The sequence below is a fragment of the Ipomoea triloba genome, chromosome 2, assembly GCF_003576645.1.
Source record: "Ipomoea triloba cultivar NCNSP0323 chromosome 2, ASM357664v1".
Taxonomy (NCBI): domain Eukaryota; kingdom Viridiplantae; phylum Streptophyta; class Magnoliopsida; order Solanales; family Convolvulaceae; genus Ipomoea; species Ipomoea triloba.
In genome coordinates this window covers 22,526,558-22,550,539 of record NC_044917.1, presented here as the reverse complement: position 1 = coordinate 22,550,539, position 23,982 = coordinate 22,526,558, and the positions used below count along the sequence as shown (strand labels likewise).

Here is a 23,982-nt window from a genome sequence, read left to right as displayed (position 1 = left end):
TTCCTATATTGATGATAGTCTCTTAGTGCCCCTTAACGAATGCCAGGTCTTGACTCCATTCCCACTATATCACATTCATATCAACGAAGACGAGGCTAATCACACCTGGTTAAAGAGCACACCGACTCGACTACGGTCAGTCTCTTCTGGAGGCGTATATTAGATTGTTCCTTGCGTTTCCCTTTAAATGGCTCCTTTATTGATGATTTTTGTTGAACTTGAATAATATTTCCCTTTTTTCATTTGATTGGTTGTTCCCCTTATCTATCTCTTCTTATATTCTCCTATTTATTCATCTACATTGCTTGTTTTGCCCCTTTGGTGGTCGGCTTGAGGTCCATGTTGCCTAACCAAGGGCTCCTTTGGGCCATACAAAGTTGACTCACATGTTGCGTTCTTGTTTCCCGCCCCTTCGTGATAGACCTTGAGACCGATCTTGGGCCCCCTATGAGGTAGGGTGGGTGCTTGGCTCGGCCTGAGTTTGGTTGGTTCCCAAACACGAGGCTTTTGTCGAACATTACATAGTTAGCCCTCGGTTAGGTGACCACCTTTGAAATTAGCCTTGGGCCCCTAATGAGGTCAGCCGAGTGACCAGTGTGGCCTAGGGCATTACCGAGGCCAATTGGTGCCCAGGTATCGGGCCTTGCATTAGCCATTCTTTTGTGATTAATCTTTATTATGCTTATTTCTCTTGCATTCACCCTTATTGTTTTTGCTTGTGTTTGTCTTGTTCATATTGTAGTTGACTTGAGTATCCCTCCGCCACTACCACCAAAGCCTTCCTTGGGTTTAGCTCATAGAATCCTCACATGCTGTTCTTCTTGGGTGTAAATGAAAGGTAGCCCATGTACTAAGCTCTCGCCTTTTACTCCTTAACAAACCTCATGGTTGACTTTACGCCTTTTAGGTTCGGCCGTGGTTCTTGGCCTGCCCTCGTGTTTTGGGGTCGACGGTGGTGCTCGGCTCGACCTTGTGCTTCGGGGTCAGTGGTGGTGCTCGGCTCGACCTTGTGCCTTGTTGATCTCGGGCAACATCCAATGTAAGGATCTCTTGACTTTAGAATGCCCATGGTTTGTGGTAAGAGCCTTTCTCATCCATGAGATTTGTCTGATCTAGTTGGTCCGAAGGCTAAGGACCAATAGAGAATCCTATCAAGATTTCACCAATAAAAATATATTTTTGTGTTTTGGTCCGACCACCAAATAATTACCTCAATAAAATTTTAGTTCATAAAATTTATATCTTGAGTTTTGCTATTTTCTTGGGGGGCTCGACCCCATATTTTTGTGTTGTGATCAGGCCACCAAATAATTACCCTTAATTATGATTTTTGTGGGTTCCTGTCTAATACTAACAAATACGGAATACCTAACATCAATGACTAAATACGCCACTTCGCTAATAATTTTGGAGTTAAATATGATCATGCCAGTAATAGAAAGACTAATTAGTATATACGGTGTACCACGAGTATAACTGGAGTAACAAAAATACTATTTTTCTATAAGGAAATAACCAAACAATTTATTGCTATACGACCCTAGGATATATGAAAAACGTGTATAACATACGCATGATCCTCCGTTGAAATATGCATGAAATTAAAAGTATATACTATATATATAGTATTGGTGGTGAATTGAATAAATCAATATTATTATTTCTGTTCCTGGTCAGACCACCCATATTCCTTCTTTCTTTCAATAGACCCGCCTTACCTCCATTATTATATAAAGTGGAAGGCCTCCATCTTCAATGGAAAATTACTCCCATAACTCTCTCTGATCTTCTTCAACCTTCTCCCATTTCACATGCATATATAGCTTGATTTTTTTTCTTCATTTTCAAAAAGGGCTTTTTGTTCATTTGTTTAATTTTTGAATTTTTGTAAAGTCGAAATGGAAGACAGTGGGAATCTGCAGCGCCACCGGCACCGCCACTCCGACACGGAGATTGTCGGGTTTGATGGAACGACGTCGTACAGCGGTCCGCTAAGCGGGCCGCTTAATAACAAGAGAGGCGGCAAGAAGAGCGCCCGGTTCAACATCCCGGAATCCTCCGACTTAGCTGCGGCGGCGGCGAAAGCCGGGAACGACGACGATGCCTACGTGGAGATCACGCTGGACGTCCGGGAGGACTCGGTGGCGGTGCACAGCGTGAAGGCCGCCGGCGGGGGTGGCGCGGAGGACCCGGAGCTGGCGCTTCTGGCGAGGGGATTGGAGAAGAAGACCACTCTGGGATCCAGCTTGGCCAGAAATGCTTCGTCCAGATTCCGGCAAGTGTCGCAGGAGCTAAAGCGCCTGACCTCCTTCACCAAACGCCCGTACCCGGGTCGGATCGACCGGACCAAATCCGCCGCCGCCCATGCTCTCAAAGGCCTCAAGTTCATCAGCAAGACCGACGGCGGCGCCGGATGGGCCGCCGTCGAGAAGCGCTTCGACGACCTCACCGCCTCCACCAATGGCCTTCTCCCAAAAGCAAAGTTCGGTGAATGCATAGGTAAAACACTCTCAACCACCCCACAGCTTTCTTCACTCACACTTCACACCAGTACAATACTAGATTTCTTCTTCAAATTACTCACCAATTAATTATCATTTTATCTTTCGACCAGCTTAGATTATCAATAGTTGATCATCAATAACTAACTTCAGACTTTCATAATTTATAATCTTATAGTTATCAAATTAATGATCTGACCAACTTAACTGAGATTGTCTGTCTCAATTATCAATTTTCTCGAAATCACAAGAAAATGTATGTGGGATTTGATGTTAGGTATGAACAAGGAGTCGAAGGAATTCGCGGGAGAACTGTTCGATGCTCTGTCAAGGAGAAGAAACATCACAACAGATTCCATCAACAAAGCACAGCTCAGAGAGTTCTGGGAACAAGTTGCAGATCAGAGTTTCGATTCTCGACTTCAAACCTTCTTTGATATGTAAGCACACATACATATATACACACACACACAAAAAGAATTTCTTTTTTGTGTATATATATGATGGCGACATGATGAATATTTTTGCAGGGTTGATAAAGATGCAGATGGGAGAATCACAGAAGAAGAAGTCAAAGAGGTAGGAATGAAATAGCAAAATATTCATGATTTCATTGACTAATTAATAACGCACTAAATGTAAATGTAATCAATAAATCGCAGATTATTAGCCTTAGTGCATCTGCGAACAAGCTGTCAACCATCCAGAAACAGGCAGACGAATACGCGGCAATGATAATGGAAGAGTTGGACCCCAACAACCTTGGATACATTATGGTACTACTTCAAACTATATATAATTAATCGTAAAAGTAAACTCCAATCATTGGTGAATTAACTTAATTAACGTGACACTAATTATGCCTGGCTGCAGATAGAGAATCTGGAGACGCTGTTGCTGCAAGCTCCAAACCAAACAGTGAGAGGGCATGAGAGCAGGAACCTAAGCCAAATGCTGAGCCAGAAACTCAAGCCCACAATAGAACCAAACCCAATAGTCAGATGGTACAAGGATTTCAGGTACGAGAATGTTACATTGAGGTCCACATAGGCACCTTAATTGATTTTCATGTGGTAGATTGTAGGCAAAGAGTTTTAACAACTGCAGTGTAGGAATTGCACCATACTCAATATGATGAACTCCTTGTGGACACAAAACACTGGTCCTTCTACCTAATTGACTGTTAAATTTACTCATCCACTATCTTGTTTAGTCAGGGTGTGGGCCCTAGAGCAAGAAAAAAAAAATTTGTGGGCAAGACTATTATGAAATGAGCACCTACTTTTTTTATCACAATAAAGTAAACAAACTTAGATTATTCATAGTTGACCGATTCAAATCAAAGAGACAAGGATTCGAACTCGTGACCTAAGTCTGAATCTCTTGTCATAGTGACTAGGATTATCTCACATGGGACATGGGCTCCTACTTTTTGTTCCTACTAACGTGGCATACTCTAACGTGACAATTTTTTTAATTTTTTTTTTTGTTGAGAAAGTATAATTATCGTTTGCTTTTTAGGTACTTTTTGCTGGATAACTGGCAGAGAGTGTGGGTGCTTTTACTATGGATTGGTACCATGGCTGGGCTGTTTGCTTGGAAATATGTGCAGTACAAAAACAGAGCTGCATATGATGTTATGGGTGCCTGTGTTTGCTTGGCTAAAGGCGCAGCCGAAACGCTTAAGCTAAACATGGCTATAATCCTCTTACCAGTCTGCAGAAACACACTTACTTGGCTTAGGAACAAAACCAAACTAGGAGTCGCTGTCCCCTTCGACGATAACCTCAATTTTCACAAGGTATATTTGACTTCTTCGCAACCCCCCTGACTCATTCTTGATTTTGGTACAACACGTCAGGCACTTGGTACAACACGTCAAGCACTTGGTACAACACATCACTGTCGTGCCTTGCTCTTGTAATATACGGAGCAATCCAGTCAAAATATAGTAACAAATAAAGTTTTTTTTTTTTTGAGACATAGTAACAAATAAAGTTGAATTTGTCTACCCCTCAGCTATGCCATTTCAAATGTATGAGGTGTACACCACTTCAAGCACATGGTACAACCAGTTCCATAAAACCTTTTGTGTGTGTTTTTCTTGATGTTCTTCCTCAATTTGAAAGTAAGAAACAAGTATAAAGCACTTTAAATATATTGGAAAATTTTAATGGTATTGAATACTATCGGTGTCATGTTGTACCAGGTATAAATACAATTACTCATGTGTAGCGAATTATATTGGTATTATTAATAGTACTCAATGCAACTTTTTACATCTATGTATTTGTATCGATCAACACTTTAAAATTTTCTTAAATATAGAAAGCATGCATACATAATTATTTTTTATGGGATTAAAATTCCACACTCTAAACTTTTGTATCACAAGTTGTCAATGACAATTAACTTATACCTTTTGTTCTAAAAATAAGACTTAATTTCACTTTGAGTAACGAACTATGCTAAATTTCACGAATAATTGTTTTGTTCGACAATAGGTGATAGCAGTGGCGGTGACGATGGGAGTAGGAATACACGCGATATCTCACTTGACGTGCGATTTCCCAAGATTGCTACACGCAGACTCGAAAAAATACAAGCCAATGGTGAAGTACTTTGGGGAGCAGCCAGATAGCTACTGGCATTTTGTGAAGGGGGTGGAAGGGGTGACAGGGATAGTAATGGTGGTGTTGATGGCCATAGCATTTACACTGGCAACTCCATGGTTTAGGAGGAACAGAGTGAAATTGCCAAAGCCCTTCAACAAGATTACTGGTTTTAATGCCTTTTGGTACTCCCACCACCTCTTTGTTATTGTCTATTCTCTCCTCATTGTCCATGGTATCAAGCTCTATTTGACACACAAATGGTACAAGAAAACGGTTAGTTACTCCCCTTTTTCTTTGTTCTTTTCCTTTTGTTATTATGACTCGTAAAATATAGGACATTGCGTGATTAAATAAATATTTAATATAAAGACATTAAAATTTATAAAAAAAAATTGCAAGTATACAAGAAAGTAAGTTATAGGGGCAATCCCATATAAGTTGATTGGACAGTTGGCTAGGTAATCACAAGGTTTTAAGTTCGATTCCTCATTGGAGCTGCCTATTGACAGAATAGACTTTTGGGCAGCGGCTTCAAACTTTCCAGTAAATCAAAGAAATGAAATTATTATATTTAGCAGTATTATTTAACAAAGTTAATAACTTAGATGGAAAAAAATAAGGGTAAAATTGGAAAGATTCTATAAATATACAAGAAAAAAACATAGCATACGAGTTATTATTGTAGCTGATTATACAAACATATTTTCTATTCATGATGAAATCTTGCAAGTATTGATTTTTATATAATCAATTAACACATTTTAGATTATTGCAGACATGGATGTATTTAGCTGTTCCCATCCTACTTTACGGTGGTGAAAGGTTGATCAGAGCCTTTAGGTCTAGCATTAAGCCCGTTAAGATTCTTAAAGTAAGTTCAATATATATTGTGCACTCTTATTTATTTATTTATATCTTGCTTGTTAATGACGATATTAATTTCAAGAATATTTTAAAGTTTAAATATATATATTTATTTGGTAATTGAACTATGAAGGTGGCAGTCTACCACGGAAATGTCTTAACACTTCATATGTCAAAGCCCCAAGGATTTAGATATAAGAGCGGTCAATATATGTTTGTCAATTGTGCTGCCGTTTCTCCGTTTGAATGGTAAGAGAATTGCCCTTTACTAATTTACAACTTACAACGTTGTTTTCAAACGTTAATTATATTTTTACTATTTCTTGGTGGCCTAATGTTTTGAACTCTCAATTTTTTTTCTTTGAATCTTTATCATTTATATAAGTTTCATATTATAGGCACCCATTTTCAATCACTTCTGCCCCTGGGGATGACTACCTTAGTGTCCACATTCGCACTCTTGGTGATTGGACAAGACAACTCAAAGCTGTTTTCTCTGAGGTAAAATTATTTGAAATTATCTCACTCGACCAACACGTTTTATGAAAAAAAAAATTATCATTTAGAATACTTAGATTGATTTGACAATTATAAAAAACAATATTCGATGAACAAAGATAATGGTGAAATTATTTAAAGTCAAAATAAATATACAATTATATAATCTTATAATTGTTATGAGAAAAATTATAAATAAAAATTCAAATAATTAATCTATTACGTATAATATATATATGTATATACACACACACACACTACACGTTCTTTTAGTTTCTACTTAATTTTTTACTCCCTAGGTATGTGAAATATTTTAATTTGATCTATTAAAAAATAAGAGGTGTCACATTTTTTATTTTTTTTTGAAGTGGGGGTGTCACAGTTTTTATTACTCTTTCTTATGTCAATAAAATCATGGCATGTGACAAGAATTTTATTCTTTTGAAGTGTATATCTAAAAACATAATAAGTCTCAATCAAGGTTATATCCTTAATTTATGTCCCTTTTTTAGATGCTAATAAATGTGTACATTTTACTTTAAATGTTATTAGACAAAATTGTCCCTACTACATTCTTGTTATACAAAACTATCCTTACACCGTTAGTTTTAACTCCATCATTATTACCCTACACCTATATCTATCATATCTTTTTCCTATTCTTTAATAGTCATTTTATTAAAATTATTATATAATTAATTTAATGGTTGATTATATTTTAATTAAATTTCTATGAATGGTAAATCATATATGTGTATATAAAATACATATATTATTTGTGTATATATAATTTGTATTATACATTTTAATTATTTGTATTTATTAATATTTTAATATTGGGCATAAGTTTTCGCGCATCTCGGGTACAAAATACTAGTATATATATATATATACGTGAAGATAGGATGAGTTCTACTACATGTATTTCCTATTTTTATTCATTTACTTTTACTTCCTAATATGACAACGAGTGATTAGTTATCTTAATCCTGTGAGTCTCAATAAAAATGTTAAACATCAAAATTTTGTGAAAAGAAAAAAGTAAAAGTTAGAAGTAAAATTTGGGAGTAAAAAAATAGTATTTTTGAGATAAGATTTCATGACATGAAACAGAATCAGATAACGTGTGTCTTTACATGGACAACATTTTGATGAGGTCAATCACATCATAATCGTAAAACAGAATTTGGTATTTTTCCATGTTAACGTTTACTGGCTGCTACATTTTGGTTTTACTTTTTTTTTTTTTTTTTTTTAAATATTGGTTTTACTGTTTTGTTCTCAAATTCATGGTAATATTATAGGTTTGCCAGCCCCCACCTAACGGTAAAAGTGGTCTCCTAAGAGCTGACTGCTTGCAGGGACAGAATAACCCCAAGTAAGTCATTTTCATTTTCCTTTACCCCATGCATGCAATTTGCATTTTACTGTTTAACTTTAAATGTACACCACATTCGATGGTTACTCATTAACTAACCCACCAACTTTAATTGTATATTATATTCTTATATTTGACTAAATACACAAATTTAGTAAATTATATTTAATATATTGACTAAATAATATAATATAAAATAACTATAATTATTATTTTTTTATTTTTAGAAAAATTACACATTATTTTTTGGTTATAAGATAAGTGTAAGTTTAGTTTCTAATTATTTTGAGTTGTCAAATTGGCCTTTGATTAATCACAATAGTTAATATTTTCATCCTTTTGAAATATATTTACGACCAAAAGTGCTACTATTAACTATTAAAAGTGACTATTTTGATCATCATTTGAAGGACAAAAATAGCCTTTATTGTAAATAATTAAGGGTCAAATTTTTAAATTTTAATTCATCTTGATTAGAAGAGATTAAACTTACACTTGATATATAACTTATTAAGGACTAAAAGTGCTATTTTCCTTTATTTTTTCCTTTCTTATAATAAATATAGGATATTTTAATTTTAAAAAAAATGAAGTAATAAATGTTGTTGTATTTATGAAAAGTGAAAAAATTTTGTGAAGGTGCTAGCCCAAGAAGAACGATAGTTTTTGAAAGACATATAGAGTACTATTTTTTTCATGTGATGTGAGCTTTTCGAGAAATTAAACCATTACTACTTTTTATATCTGGTATAACAGGAATTGACAGTACTGCTACAATACAAAATATATACCTATACCTAATACCAAAATATTTCGTATTCCATCTATCCCATTTTACCTGTCTTTTTTATTTTTTATTTTTTTAAAAAAATATTTTTAAATTTAATTTTTTTTTGTGTTTTATTGTACTTTTAATGTAGTTTCTAAATATATAAATTTTATATATACTAATACTAAATTTAATATTATAAAAAATTAAATTAAAAATAAGTTTAGTCAAACCCCATTATAAACCCATAAAATGAGACCGGAAGAGTAATCATATCAGCAACTTAAAAATTCTCAGAGATTTATAAATTTGATATTACAAAAATTGAATTAAAAATAACTTCAATCTAACTGAATTAGACACATAAAATGAGACGTAGAGAGTAATTAGATCAGAACCTTAGAAATTTTCAGATATTTTATACTACTACCTGTAACCTGCAGACCTGATTTAAGATGGACTAATTAGAGTTCTACTATACATACTCTCAAATTCTACTTTCTAATGAGGCAAACAAGGATGTGTTATGTTATTTTCATCAGGTGGGCCTAAAGTGTCTATCTATGTAAAGAACTTGTGAGAGAGTAAAAGTTGTGAGTATAAAATGAGATTTTCCAATTAATTAAAGAATTGTAATAATAATGGGCGGGCGCATTGCATGCAGCTTCCCGAGGGTGTTGATTGATGGGCCATACGGAGCGCCGGCACAAGACTACAAGAAATACGAGGTGGTTCTGCTAGTGGGGTTAGGGATTGGTGCCACCCCAATGATAAGCATAGTGAAAGACATCGTGAGCAACTTGAAGGCCATGGAGGACGACGAGGAAGAGGCCGGTGAGAGTAGATCTGGGAGTGGGAGAAGCAACAACAACTTCAAGACGAGGAGGGCGTATTTCTACTGGGTTACAAGGGAACAAGGGTCGTTTGAGTGGTTCAAAGGGATAATGGATGAGGTTGCGGAGATGGATCAGAAGCACGTGATAGAGATGCACAATTACTGCACCAGCGTGTACGAGGAAGGAGACGCCCGCTCTGCCCTCATCACCATGCTCCAGTCCCTCCACCTCGCCAAGAGCGGCGTCGACATCGTTTCCGGCACCCGCGTTAAGTCCCACTTTGCTAAGCCCAATTGGCGCAACGTTTACAAACGCATCGCTCTCAATCACTCCGAAGCAAGAGTTGGTAAGTTACTTTTTTTCCCTTATTATTATTATTTTAATGCAATGAGTGCAACAATAATACAACTAATTTCTATTTTCTAGAAGGTCAGATGAGGATCTTTAAATAAGTGGCAATCTTATCAGGGACCACGGATAAATGTTCACTTAATTTTTATTACATTGAAGATTCATTTTTAATGGATTGAAAGTTCATTTTAAGTAGTATCTAAAAATGAACTTTAAATATATAAAAAATGAACATTCAATGTATTAAAAATGAATATTATACAGTGGTCCATCTTGTAAGATGGATCATGGACCATGATTCACGGTATAATGATTGAACCTCAGCCAAGTTACGTTGGTCCTGTCTATTAGTCTACCTGATTTGTGTCGGTTAGGTATGGATAATCTTAAGTTGGTTTAATTTTCTTCCTTGTGGTCATTACTAGGATAGCAAAGCTAACTTTACTCGATGCGCATCTTCGGGTAGCGGTTACAAGCTTTCATGTAAAAAAAAAAAATCTTCAAATAAAATATGGAACTAAATATATTGATAGTATGACCAGATTATTATAATTTGAACATAGACTTTTTTAAAAATAATAATAATAACATTTTATTTCTTATTTGAATTTAAAATCTTTTTTATTTAACCCAATGTGGTAGCTCAAGTGGCAAGTGAGCTCTCTTTGTGGGGAAGAATTTCGAGAGAACTCAGGTTCGGAGAATTTACCCTGTAAATTTACCAAAAAAAATCTTTTTTATTTTTAAATTGTTGCTGGAGTTAATCTTTTGAAAATTAATTAAATAAACTTTGGGTCAAATTACACTATCTTTAAAGCTACTTTTTTGGGTGATGTTGACCCCCTAAAAGTTGAAAAAAAAAATGATGATACAATGTGAGGGTACTGTTCCTGTTTTATGAAAATAACAAGCAATATATATTTATATAAAGAAAAAAAAAACATGGAATGATTATATATATGAAAGAGTTAAAATGGAGATTAATTTATAACGAAATGAGAAATTGCAGGAGTTTTCTACTGTGGGGCACCAACACTTACAAAGGAGTTGAAACATCTAGCATTGGATTTTTCTCACAAGACATCCACCAAATTTGATTTCCACAAGGAAAATTTTTGAGACCACTTCTTATGCCCTGCCCAGCCATGGATTCCATCATCAGATCATCAACCTTAATTGCTCTCCTTTTGTACAGACATTAATTAATTGTTTCATACATACTAAGTTCATATATTTCTAATTTCATATATATACACATGTTAAATATATAGTTTCATAAAAATTTCGAAAAGAAAATGATTTAGAGCATAGAAGACATATATAACTAAATATATATGTCCGGGGATGTAATAATTTTAGCCCACTTTTGATTTATTGTCATCTTTATTTGAGAATATAATATTAAGAGTTAATTCCTTTTTTGGTCTTAGATTTAATGGTGACTATCCACTTTTAGTCCTTTTTTATTAGAACATTCACATTTGGTCCTAGTATTATTGTGACATGACCATTTTTGGTCCTCTATCAACAAAACTACTTTAATGTCGTTAAATACAAAGTCATTTCGGTCTTTAATTATGGTTTTTTCAAAAACCTAAAATTAAAAATATAACGGGGACAACTCACATTGTATAAAAATGATCGAAATGCCTCTGTATTTAACGACATTTCAACGATTTTGTTAACGGAAGACCAAAAATAGTCATGCTACAATAATACTAGGACCAAATGTGGAAGTTCGGACAAAAAGGACTAACAGTGGATAGCCACCTATAAATCTAGGACAAAAACGTAATTAGTAAGGGTCATGATTTGCATATGGAAACAAAGTTTTTTATTTTTTATGTTTTTATTTTGAGTTTTAATTATGGGATTTGGGAATATGGAGTATAGTGTATAGAGGAGGATGCATGATAGTGGCCAAATAGTGGGGAGGCTACGTGCGGTTGGTGCATGACACTGGAGAATATACACCAACTACCGCACCGACTAGTTGCAGTAGTTGACGAAGATTTGTATTTATTTTTTTTATTTTTTATTTTTGTAATAATGGGAGTAAGTAAGATCTTACCTGTATAAATTAATGAAGTTGAATAGTTTGAAGTTTGACAATTGATGTTGTTATTGTTCATCTTTATTCGTAAATTTTTGAGTCTTTGATGTGGAAGTATGAAATCACGATTATTTATATATAAATAAAGGACGTAGCAAGTAATTGTTGTCCTATCTATACAATGATTTGTTCAAAATCATTTAAGCTAGTTAAAATTAGGGGTAGGCAAAACGGTTCGGGTAATCCGAACTGAACCGAAAACGGATCGGTTCATGTTTTAGAAGAACCGAACGGTTCGGTTAAAAATCGAACCGAACCGAAAACTGAAAGATTTTATAATTAAATATAAATATATATTATATATAATTATAAATAAATAAATAAATAAATAAATAAATAAATATATATATATATATATATATATATATATATATATATTTCAAAACTGGAATGAATTTGGACTTCATTCCAGTTGAAAATTTCAGTTTTGGAATTTAATTTCCAGTTATATTTTTTTATTTATTTGTTTGAATTGTTAATTTGTTATGTTGGTATTTATTATTTATATATTAGACTTTGGATTTGGGTTATGTGATGTTTCATGTATAGTTATTAAGGTGCCTCGTTAAGTCGCGGCGCCCCGGACCGCCTTGCTGTCTAGGAAATGTTAAAATTCGGGAGTCGTAAACTGAACCAAACACTGAACCGAATTAAATCCGAACCGAAACTGAACCGTTTAAAACCGAACTCTAATGTTAAACCGAATGGTTTAATTTTTTTAAAACCGAAAAACCGAAACCGAAAAAAAATCGAACCGAAAATCGAAAAACCCACCCCTAGTTAAAATAAGTCATGACATTAGCTAGATATTGGGATTATAATTAAGTTTGTTCTTATTTCTTTTTTAAATTAAAGTTGTATCGAAAAGAAAGAATACTTGTTTTTTTTTTTATGGAACAAATGTAATTTGGAAATGAAAGGTGAAAATTTAGAAAGCAAGAAACTTGTATTGAGATTAGCAGTCAAAGAGCTTGATTACAAGTGTAACTACTGTCACGCGCCTGCTGGGGCGATTTAGAGTGGCCACCAGCTGGCGGTCACTCTAAAGAAAAGTGTATTTAACATTGTTTTTTTTTTTCTTTACTTAGTCGGCTTTTTGTCATTTTTTTTCTCCATGCTTTTCTCTCTTATGCGTAACCTAAAAAAATTACAAAAAATCACTACGAGTATGGAAGTATGGATGATCTTAGAATAATAATTACCATATATATAAACTACTAGTTATAACAAGTAGGAATAAAATTCAAATTAGTCCTTGAACGTAATTTCAAAGTGCAATTAGGCCACTTAACACTCCAAATGTATGCAATTTTACCTGATAGTAGGTTACCTTTCATTTCATCAGGTTGCCTACTTACATGAATGGTAAGTTGGCATTTTAAAATATTTTTTAATACTAAACTTTAAAATAAATAAAAAATTTAAAAATTTAATTAAAAAAATAAACAAACAAACAAGCAGGAACGTGGCCTATTAGCTCAGTTGGTTAGAGCGTCATGCTAATAACGCGAAGGTCGCACGTTTGAGACCTACATGGGCCAAATTAGTTTTGTTTTCAAAAAAAAAAAAAAAACAAGCAGGCATTGTATTTTTAATTTTTTAATTATTGTTTTTTAAAAAAAGGAAGCAAGAATTTAATTTTTAATTTTTTATTTTTAATGTTATTATTATTAAAAAAATATTTTAAAATGTCAATTCACCATCCACATAAGCAGACAACCTGATGAAATGAAAGGTAACTTGCTATCTGGTGAAATTGCATGTATTCGGAGTGTTAAGTGGTCTAATTATACTCTTTTTTTTCGTCCAGTGGCCTAATTGTACTTTCAAGTCTTATTTCTTACCCGTAACGACACCAACCGACTGAATTGACCAACATTAGCTCTTTACTTTGTTACTACTTTGAGCCTCAGTGTCATATATAACAAATTCACAATGATTCGGGGTAGGGAGTTTTGGAGCTAAAGAATATCATCTTTTGTGAGCAATAAATTCACAATGACGTGAAGGGCAAATTAATGTGTGGACCATGTTACATATTGTTGTGTAGACTATGAATGCAATATACATTTTTAATATACTAAAAATACATTATTTGTGTATTAAATGTACATTATTTGATAATATATAAAAAATTATGTAATTTCAAATAATATACTTTATGTATATAAATAATGTACTTTTAGTATATTTAAAATGTACTTTTTTATTTATTGTTCACACAAATGTGTAGACCATGGTCTATGGAATAATGATTGGATATTAAGTTATATTGATGGACTAAAGATTCCCTTAGTTGAACCCATCCTAAGGGGCCAAACTAGCCCCCTTAGTTGAGCCCATCCAAAGGGGCCAAACTTCATTTAAACTTTTGGAACAACTTTCTTGATCATTAGTTTTTATTGTTTTTCTTTTTAAAATAATCATGTTTATATGTGAAAAATATAATTAACTCATAAATTATAATACTTAATAAATATAGGTGGTGATTCCCTTTTTTTTTTTTTTTGTTCATAATGATACTTCATGTGACGTGGAAACTATAATTAAAAAAAATGCTTGATCAATTGATGGACTAAATTTTTGTCCTATCTAGTTTGAGTTTGTAATGCAAGGTGGGACGAGTATTTCTTGACTATTAACACTAGGAACAACAAATGAAAAATGGTAGATGTACTTAAAAAAAGTATTACCTTACCTGATCTTAACCTATATCGATTAGGTGAGAGGTAAAGAAACAATGAAGAAAAAATAAACTGATATCTTTTTTCGATAAAAAAAGGGAGGGGGCAACCCCGAGGAGAAAGACACTAACTTGTCTCCCTCTCCCTCACTCTGCGAGTACAGGTGACATGGCGCAAGTATTGAGAATCTTCCACTCTTTGTGTCAATATGATAACAAATTAATCTCTAAATCAATGATTAATTAACATAATAAAGAATATAAAATAAGATGAGAATACATGCAGTATAACCCCCCAAAAAAAAAAAAAAAACAACTAAAGTGCATTTGGAAAAGTTATTTTACATATATATTGTTCCAAATTTGAATGTTTCTATGTTCAACTATCTCAATCTATTTCCACCTATTTATGTAAATTTTTCGGTAGCCAAACTGTAGTATCACACAGAAGAAGTTTCCTTGGTCGTCCATCTTACCGATTCAAATATTCCATGAGACCCGGTGGAACCCATCACTTACTCTGGAAAATGGGTAGGTGTTCTTGTAAACAACGTACAGTCTACGTGCAACCATTATTCATTTGAACATAAATGTACTGCCATACTGATACTATTGCCTATTTCACCTATTTGCGATGAACAAGCTTATGCCCACATAATAAATGACGATGAAAAAGTATATGGAAGCCGTTTCATTTCATAACGCTAATCGAAAATTCTTTCGAACCCAGTCATGCCTATTCACTATGGTATATTATTACAAAGTGTTGGTCTCAGTTAAGACACAGTAAAAGCCTAGAGGGGATGAATAAACTTTTAAACATTTTTCGAAATACATAGTAGAAGTTTAGAGGGGTGAATAAACTTTTAAACATTTTTGGAAATCTCACTCCAATATATGAGTTAAATCAGGGTGAGTCTTTATACAGCAAAATAATTATTGTGTCTTTGAAAATTCGTGTTGTGTGCTATGAAAATGGAAAATGTTAGTAAACAAGCACAGGAATGTAAATGTGGTAAGTAAATGAGACAGAAATTTTTAAATGGTTCGGCCAAACTCTAGCCTAGGTCCACTCTTCTCCTAACACTCCTAGGAGGATTGCACTAATTCACTTGAGCTTGAGCTTTGAACACTCAACCTCAAGCCTCATGTTTTTCACAATGTACATCACTTGTTACTCCGCCTCCATCTACCATCGGTAGAGATTTGTGTAAGCATTAACAATATAAGACTAACCTCCGGCCATAGTTGTTGCTTGTGAATATGTTGTAGATGCTGGTGGTTGTGTAGGCAGTAATAGATTCCTGCAATGTGTCTCCCACTTGCTCTCAGGTTTTTAGTTTAGATGGTGTACAGAAGCAGTAACCTGAGCAGTGGGGGACCTATAGCTTATATACCTATAGAACCATCAATATAGGTCATGTAACGGAAACCGTTACATGGCTCCACATTATGGCTATTGAAAGCCATTACTTGCACCAATTTAATATTTTTCAATATTGAAAATGTTACATTCTCCCACTTGGTGCAAGTACAAATTCAAAGAAAACAAAAAACATGAACCATAGAGATACGTCCTCTTAATGTGAGTAGTATCTACTATAATCACAATGTAACTTGTTCTCTAAGCATTTCATGTGGTAATCAAAACTTAATGGATAAACCTTATGTTTATTCCAGGTCCAAATATATTTTCTCAACAAAATGTGTGCACGATACAATAACGAGAAAATATCTGAATGCTTTAAGAATTTCATATAACAATAACTGTATGTATACAAACTTTACAAAGTGGGCGCAAGTCCCATTTTCTCAACAAAATTCCTAAACTTGAATGGTGGCATGCCTTTAGTTAGGGGATCAGCAATCATCAACTCAGTGCTTATGTGCTCAATGACCACTTTCTTATCTTTAACACGTTCCCTTATGGCTAAGTACTTGGTGTCGATATGCTTGCTTCGACTCCCACTCTTATTGTTCTTAGCCAGGAAAACCGCAGCTGAGTTGTCACAATAAACCTTTAACGGCTTAAAAATAGAATCCATAATTCTAAGCCCTGAAATGAAATTCTTAAGCCATACACCTTGAGATGTAGCCTCAAAACAAGAAACGAATTCGGTTTCCATGGTTGAAGTGGTGACAAGAGTTTGTTTAACACTTCTTTCCATGGTTGAAGTGGTGACAAGAGTTTGTTTAACACTTCTCCATGAAATAGCTCCACCGGCAAGAGTTTGTTTAACACTTCTCCATGAAATAGCTCCACCGGCCATAGTTTGTTTAACACTTCTCCATGAAATAGCTCCACCGGCCATAATGTGTTTAACACTTCTCCATGAAATAGCTCCACCGGCCATAATGAAAATGTTTCCCGAAGTTGATTTCCGAGAATCAACGCAACCGGCAAAGTCCGAGTTAGAGTACCCACGAGAATCAACGCAACCGGCAAAGTCCGAGTTAGAGTACCCAACAATGTCCAAAGTGTTCATCTTCCTGAACACAGAGTACCCAACAATGTCCAAAGTGTTCATCTTCCTGAACACAAAGTACCCAACAATGTCCAAAGTGTTCATCTTCCTGAACACAAGCTTACCAACAATGTCCAAAGTGTTCATCTTCCTGAACACAAGCTTATAATCCTTGGTACCTTTGAGATACCTCAAAACCTTCTTTGCAGCTCTCCAGTGGTTTAAACCCGGATCACTTTGATATCGTCCCAGCATTCCAACAGCAAAGGCGATGTCCGGCCTAGTACAGACTTGAACATACCCGAGACAACCGACAACCAAAGCATAGGGAATATTCTTCATGAATTCTCTTTCAAAATCATTCTTTGGACACTGGTCCAAACTGAATTTATCACCTCTCACAATAGGAGCTGGACTCGGTGAACAATCCTTCATCCGAAATCTTTCTAAGACTTTGTTGATATAGGTTTCCTGCGATAGTCCCAGAATGCCCCGGGATCTATCCCTATGGATCTTTATGCCAATGACATAAGATGCCTCACCCATATCTTTCATATCAAAGTTCTTAGAAAGGAATTGTTTAACCTCATGCAGCATTCCCTTATCATTTTATGCAAGCAAGATATCATCCACATATAAAACAAGAAAACAAATTTTACTCCCACTTGTCTTCTGGTATATACAATGGTCTAGGATACTTTCAACAAAACCATATGATGAAATGACTCCGTCAAACTTGATATACCATTGGCGGGAGGCTTGTTTTAATCCATAAATGGACTTTTTGAGCTTGCAAACCAAATGATTGCCTTCACTAGAAGAGAATCCTTTAGGTTGTTTCATATAAACCACCTCTTCTAGATCACCATTAAGGAATGTCGTTTTCACATCCATTTGTTGCAATTCAAGATTGAAATGTGCAACCAAAGCCAAGATTATGCGAAGTGAATCTTTCTTTGATACAGGAGAAAAAGTCTCCGTGTAATCGATTCCTTCTTTTGATTGAATCCTTTAGCAACAAGCCTAGCCTTGTATCGCTCGATGTTGCCTAATGAGTCCTTTTTAGTCTTATAGACCCATTTACAGCCAATGACCTTGGCCCCATTAGGCAACTCAACAAGGTCCCAAACCTCATTGCTCCGCATAGAATTCATTTCTTCTTTCATGGCTTCAAACCATAAATCAGACTCTTTACAATTTATGGCTTGTGAAAACGTTTCTGGATCATTTTCAACTCCAACATCAGACTCTTGTAGATACACTATGTAATCACTAGAAATTGCAGATCTTTTATCTTGAACAGATCGCCTCAAAGTTAAACTACCATCTCCTTGAGAAGTTAGCGGTTCAACTACCGCTTCAGGAATTTCCTGAATCGGTTGATCGATTGAGATATTATCAGCATCTCGTGGAATTTCTTCAATAGGTTGTTCAATACCCCTTTGATCAATAGGTTGTTCAATACCCGTTTGATCTTGAGGGGTGCTTGAATCTATTATCAACCTATATGATGACGTAGAAGGACATGATTCAATATGATCATGATTAGAAATCAAATCATTGAATCTATCCCTCCCACTAATCATGTCATTTTCAAGAAACTTAGCATTTCTTGATTCCACGATTCTAGTCGAATGAGATGGACAATAAAACCTATACCCTTTGGAGGACTGTGCGTATCCAATAAAGAAACCACTAATAGTCCTTGGGTCTAACTTCTTTTCTTGTGGGTTATATATCCTTACCTCAGACGGGCATCCCCAAACACGCATATGTTGCAAACTCGGTTTTCAACCTTTAAATAACTCAAATGGTGTCTTTGGGACAGCCTTGGTTGGAACACAGTTTAATATACGTTGCCGTCTTAAGCGCATCGGCCCACAAAAACTTAGGAAGTTTGGAGTTGCTAAGCATACTCCGCACCATGTCAATAAGCGTTCGGTTTCTTCTTTCAGCAACACCATTTTGGTCCGGAGAACCAGGCATGGTATATTGGGCAACAATCCCATGTTCTTGAAGAAACTTTGCAAATGGACCAGGTGCTTGTCCACTTTCAGTGTACCTACCATNTTCTTTCATGGCTTCAAACCATAAATCAGACTCTTTACAATTTATGGCTTGTGAAAACGTTTCTGGATCATTTTCAACTCCAACATCAGACTCTTGTAGATACACTATGTAATCACTAGAAATTGCAGATCTTTTATCTTGAACAGATCGCCTCAAAGTTAAACTACCATCTCCTTGAGAAGTTAGCGGTTCAACTACCGCTTCAGGAATTTCCTGAATCGGTTGATCGATTGAGATATTATCAGCATCTCGTGGAATTTCTTCAATAGGTTGTTCAATACCCCTTTGATCAATAGGTTGTTCAATACCCGTTTGATCTTGAGGGGTGCTTGAATCTATTATCAACCTATATGATGACGTAGAAGGACATGATTCAATATGATCATGATTAGAAATCAAATCATTGAATCTATCCCTCCCACTAATCATGTCATTTTCAAGAAACTTAGCATTTCTTGATTCCACGATTCTAGTCGAATGAGATGGACAATAAAACCTATACCCTTTGGAGGACTGTGCGTATCCAATAAAGAAACCACTAATAGTCCTTGGGTCTAACTTCTTTTCTTGTGGGTTATATATCCTTACCTCAGACGGGCATCCCCAAACACGCATATGTTGCAAACTCGGTTTTCAACCTTTAAATAACTCAAATGGTGTCTTTGGGACAGCCTTGGTTGGAACACAGTTTAATATACGTTGCCGTCTTAAGCGCATCGGCCCACAAAAACTTAGGAAGTTTGGAGTTGCTAAGCATACTCCGCACCATGTCAATAAGCGTTCGGTTTCTTCTTTCAGCAACACCATTTTGGTCCGGAGAACCAGGCATGGTATATTGGGCAACAATCCCATGTTCTTGAAGAAACTTTGCAAATGGACCAGGTGCTTGTCCACTTTCAGTGTACCTACCAGCAAATGGACCAGGTGCTTGTCCACTTTCAGTGTACCTACCATAGAATGGACCAGGTGCTTGTCCACTTTCAGTGTACCTACCATAGTATTCACCACGTGCTTGTCCACTTTCAGTGTACCTACCATAGTATTCACCACCTCTGTCGGATCTTACTATCTGTATTTGTTTCCCACATTGGTTCTCAACTTCAGCTTTAAAAGACTTGAAGGCATCTAATGCTTCATTTTTATTATGAATCAAATATACATAAGTAAATCGCGAGTAATCATCAATGAAGGTGATGAAATATTTCTGACCTGGCATATCCATATCTGGATAGCAAATGTCAGTGTGTATGATTTCTAATATGCTTGAACTCCTTTTGGCACCTTTCTTAGACTTAGTTAGTCTGCTTTCCCTTTATGCAGTCTATACAAGTCTCGAAATAAGTATAATCAAGAGTACTAAGTACCCCGTCATTTACTAATCTCTTTATATGTTCAAGGGAGATATGACCTAATCTCCGATGCCATAACATAGAGGAGTTCTCACTAATACTTGATCTTTTGGAACCGGAATGAACATGCAATGAACTATAAGTGGTATTGTTTTGTAAATGTAAACGATAAAGACCATCAGACAATGTACCATATCCAACACAAGTTGATTTATTAAAAATATCAAAACGATTGTCTTGAAAATTAAAGGAAAACCCCATTGGTACAAGTCTCGAAACTGAAACCAAGTTTCGGGAGAAACTTGGTACATAAAATGTCTTATTGAAAATCAAAACAAAACCACTACTTAAAACAAGTTTGCATGTTCCAATAGCTTCCACTTGTGATCCCATCTTGTTTCCTGATAAGATGGTCCGTTCATTTCCCACCGGCTTCCTCAGATTTTGCATTCCCTGTAAAGAGTTTGCAATGTGGATTGTTGAACCAGAATCAATCCACCAAGTATTAGCATTAACTTCAGACATATTAGATTCATAACAAACGAATGAGGATAGATTACCTTTCTTCTCGACCCACTTCTTATACTTGATGCAGTCTTTCTTCATGTGTCCCTTCTTTTTACAGAAGAAACACTTATGCACCTTCTTTATGTCAGCTTGAGGTGGAATGTTTCTTTTCCCCTTAGCCTTTGAAGTGGAACCTCGAGATTTGCCAGATTTAGACTTCTCACGTGTCGTAGCCAGCATGGCACTTTCACCCATTTCCATCACTAATCTACCTTCTTCTTGAACACACATGGTCATTAAATCATTTATAGACCATTTTTCCTTATGTGTGTTGTAAGAGATTTTAAAAGGTCCGTATGATGATGGTAGGGTGTACAAAGCATAATAAACGAGAAAGTCATCCGACATATCTACCCCAAGATTCTTAAGTTGAGCTACAATGTCACGCAAATCCATGATGTGCTCACGCACACCTTTAACGGAAGTGAGACGAAGAGAGGAGAATCTCATGATGAGGGTGCTTGCCAAAGCCTTTTCTGAAGTGACGAACTGATCGTCAATAGCCTTGAGCAATGCTCGGACATCCTTATGCTTTTCACTAACAGAACCCCGAATCCCATTAGATATTTTCGCCTTGATGTACATTGTGCTGAGCCGATTGGATCGATCCCATCACTCATATAGCGCAACCTCATCTTGGGTACTTTCCTTAGTGGGGACAGGCGGTTGCTCATTGTGAATAGCGTAGTCCAAGTCTTTCCACCCTAGATTAAGAAGAATAGTTTCCTTCCACATTTTATAGTTGTCGCCTCTAAGTTCTGGAACTTCGATGTTCAAATCTGTGTGAGTAACGGATTGAGATGCTGTAAAGGTAAAGGTTTGGATTAGAATTTTGAGGCATGAATAGAATTGAATTGCATACATTACCAATGTAAATGATGCATATCCAAGATCCGAATGCAATAAAAATTGCCTGTGGGCTAAATTTTTACGCAAAATGGACCTTGTAAAATTAGAATAGAAATGAGATGGGTACAATGTTGAATTTCTATTCTCACTGTTAAAAACTACCAAAAACTATATGCCGACACATAATTGCCTGTGGGCTAAATTATGGTCATAGTTTGGCATTTTAACCTGATCAATCATATAAATATAACAAAATTGCATGTGGGCTAAATTTTATTATATTAAGTATGATTAACCACAATGTATGCCTAAGCTTTATGTGATTTCCAAAATTTTGATGTACAATATTAATTAAATTAAGGATGCTGTGGCTACTCCTTAATCAACTAAAATTGTACTATCGCATCGGCATAGATTTTGAAAAGGCAAAACAAATTATGCAATTAACATGATATGCAATTCCCAAGTATACTCCCAGGAAAGTTGGTTGAGCTAAGGCTCATTAAAAACCAACTCCTTAGACAGAGTAGGATTTCAAGGGAACTTGTAGCACATTGGCTAATTTTCAAGTTTGCTTCCCAAGAAACTTTCCCCGGGTCATGCAATTTCACATTATAGCAAAATTGTTCTGAAGGTGTTAACAATGTTCACGGTTTAGAAAAAGGCTTTAAGGATAAGTGAATTTTGAACTTAACGTACTACCTTCAGGCACTACTGTAGTTGTACTAAACTATATGTACTATGTAATATGCTAAAGTCCAATAACCTTAAGGAATTTCACTAATTCCTAAATATGCTTTTCTAAGGCATAAAATAAAATTGCATAATTAAAAAATAAATATTATGCTAATGGACATAAAACGCATATTACAATAACATAAAGTTCATATTATACAAGAAATTGCACAAAACATTATAGCAATTCAATAAATATGAACATAACAAATAATATAATTTAAATTCAATTTGCAATTTTGAATGAAAATTTCAATTAAAGACTTTATAATTTTCAAAACAAATTGTATATTGAATAAAAATAATATATGCATTGTTAAGTAGAAGGCCCAATATAATTAAACAAAAGTATATACATATGATAAACCAGAATAGTATATAAAAGGCCCAATTAAAACATTTTTTTTAATAAAGGGCCAGGCCCAAAATTGGACCCGACCCAAGTTGCAGAAACACAAAACCAAAAAACCTAGCTGCTTTGAGATTAAACTCCCGCAGCCAACGCAAACAAAGAGAGAAAAAACGATCGGAAAGGGAACGGCCCCGGCAGAATCGTGCCGCAAGCCAGCGCTGACGCCGCCTTCCGCCGTCCGGCGACCGCCGTCCGCGAAACGAAGTCGCGTCATCTTCAAGCTTCATCGCCGGCATCGCCAATTTCTCGCCCGAAGCCTGCTTCGCCGCCGCTCTCCACCCGGACGCAAGACCCAGCGCCGCCGCCGGCATCACCGGATCGAAAAGCAAAACGCGAAACGAAGCCCAAAAACGGAGATACAACAGTTTTTTTTTTTTTTTTTTTTAATACTGTTTCTCTGTTCGGCCACCGCCATCATGGAGGTCGCCGAAAAAAGAAAAACCAACGGCGACCGCCGCCCAATGGCAGTTGTGGTCGCCGGAAAGGAAAATGGGGATGTACCGGCGGCCGTCCAAATCCTTCACGGTTTGCCGGTCAGAATCCCATTCACCTCATTTTTTTTTTTAAAAAACGAAATATCAGTGTAAACATGTAAATATACAAACTGTATGCGGAAAAACAGTATATTTGTATACATGTTTCTTAATACAGAATACATACACACCCATATCATATGCATTCAAACAAACATATAAATTTCAATAAAAAACATATTGGATATCATATCATATTCCAGAAAATACATATTATGCAATATATAACTAGGGAGAGAAAAATAGGCTCTGATACCAAATGTAAGCATTAACAATATAAGACTAACCTCCGGCCATAGTTGTTGCTTGTGAATATGTTGTAGATTCTGGTGGTTGTGTAGGCAGTAATAGATTCCTGCAATGTGTCTCCCACTTGCTCTCAGGTTTTTAGTTT

At 35.4% G+C, this 23,982-nt stretch overlaps 1 protein-coding gene across 1 annotated transcript; it reads left to right on the top strand.

Moving 5' to 3' along the window:
• Positions 1–1,731: 1,731 nt before the first annotated feature.
• LOC116010594 (respiratory burst oxidase homolog protein C-like) lies at positions 1,732–11,224 on the top strand. The gene is made up of 13 exons (XM_031250075.1): positions 1,732–2,499; positions 2,779–2,941; positions 3,032–3,080; positions 3,164–3,277; positions 3,375–3,520; positions 4,023–4,302; positions 5,006–5,389; positions 5,892–5,987; positions 6,114–6,229; positions 6,379–6,481; positions 7,783–7,856; positions 9,290–9,807; positions 10,822–11,224. The coding sequence occupies exons 1-13, from the start codon at positions 1,899–1,901 to the stop codon at positions 10,929–10,931; spliced, it is 2,754 nt and encodes a 917-aa protein (XP_031105935.1). The 5' UTR covers positions 1,732–1,898; the 3' UTR covers positions 10,932–11,224.
• The last annotated feature ends 12,758 nt before the right edge of the window (positions 11,225–23,982 follow it).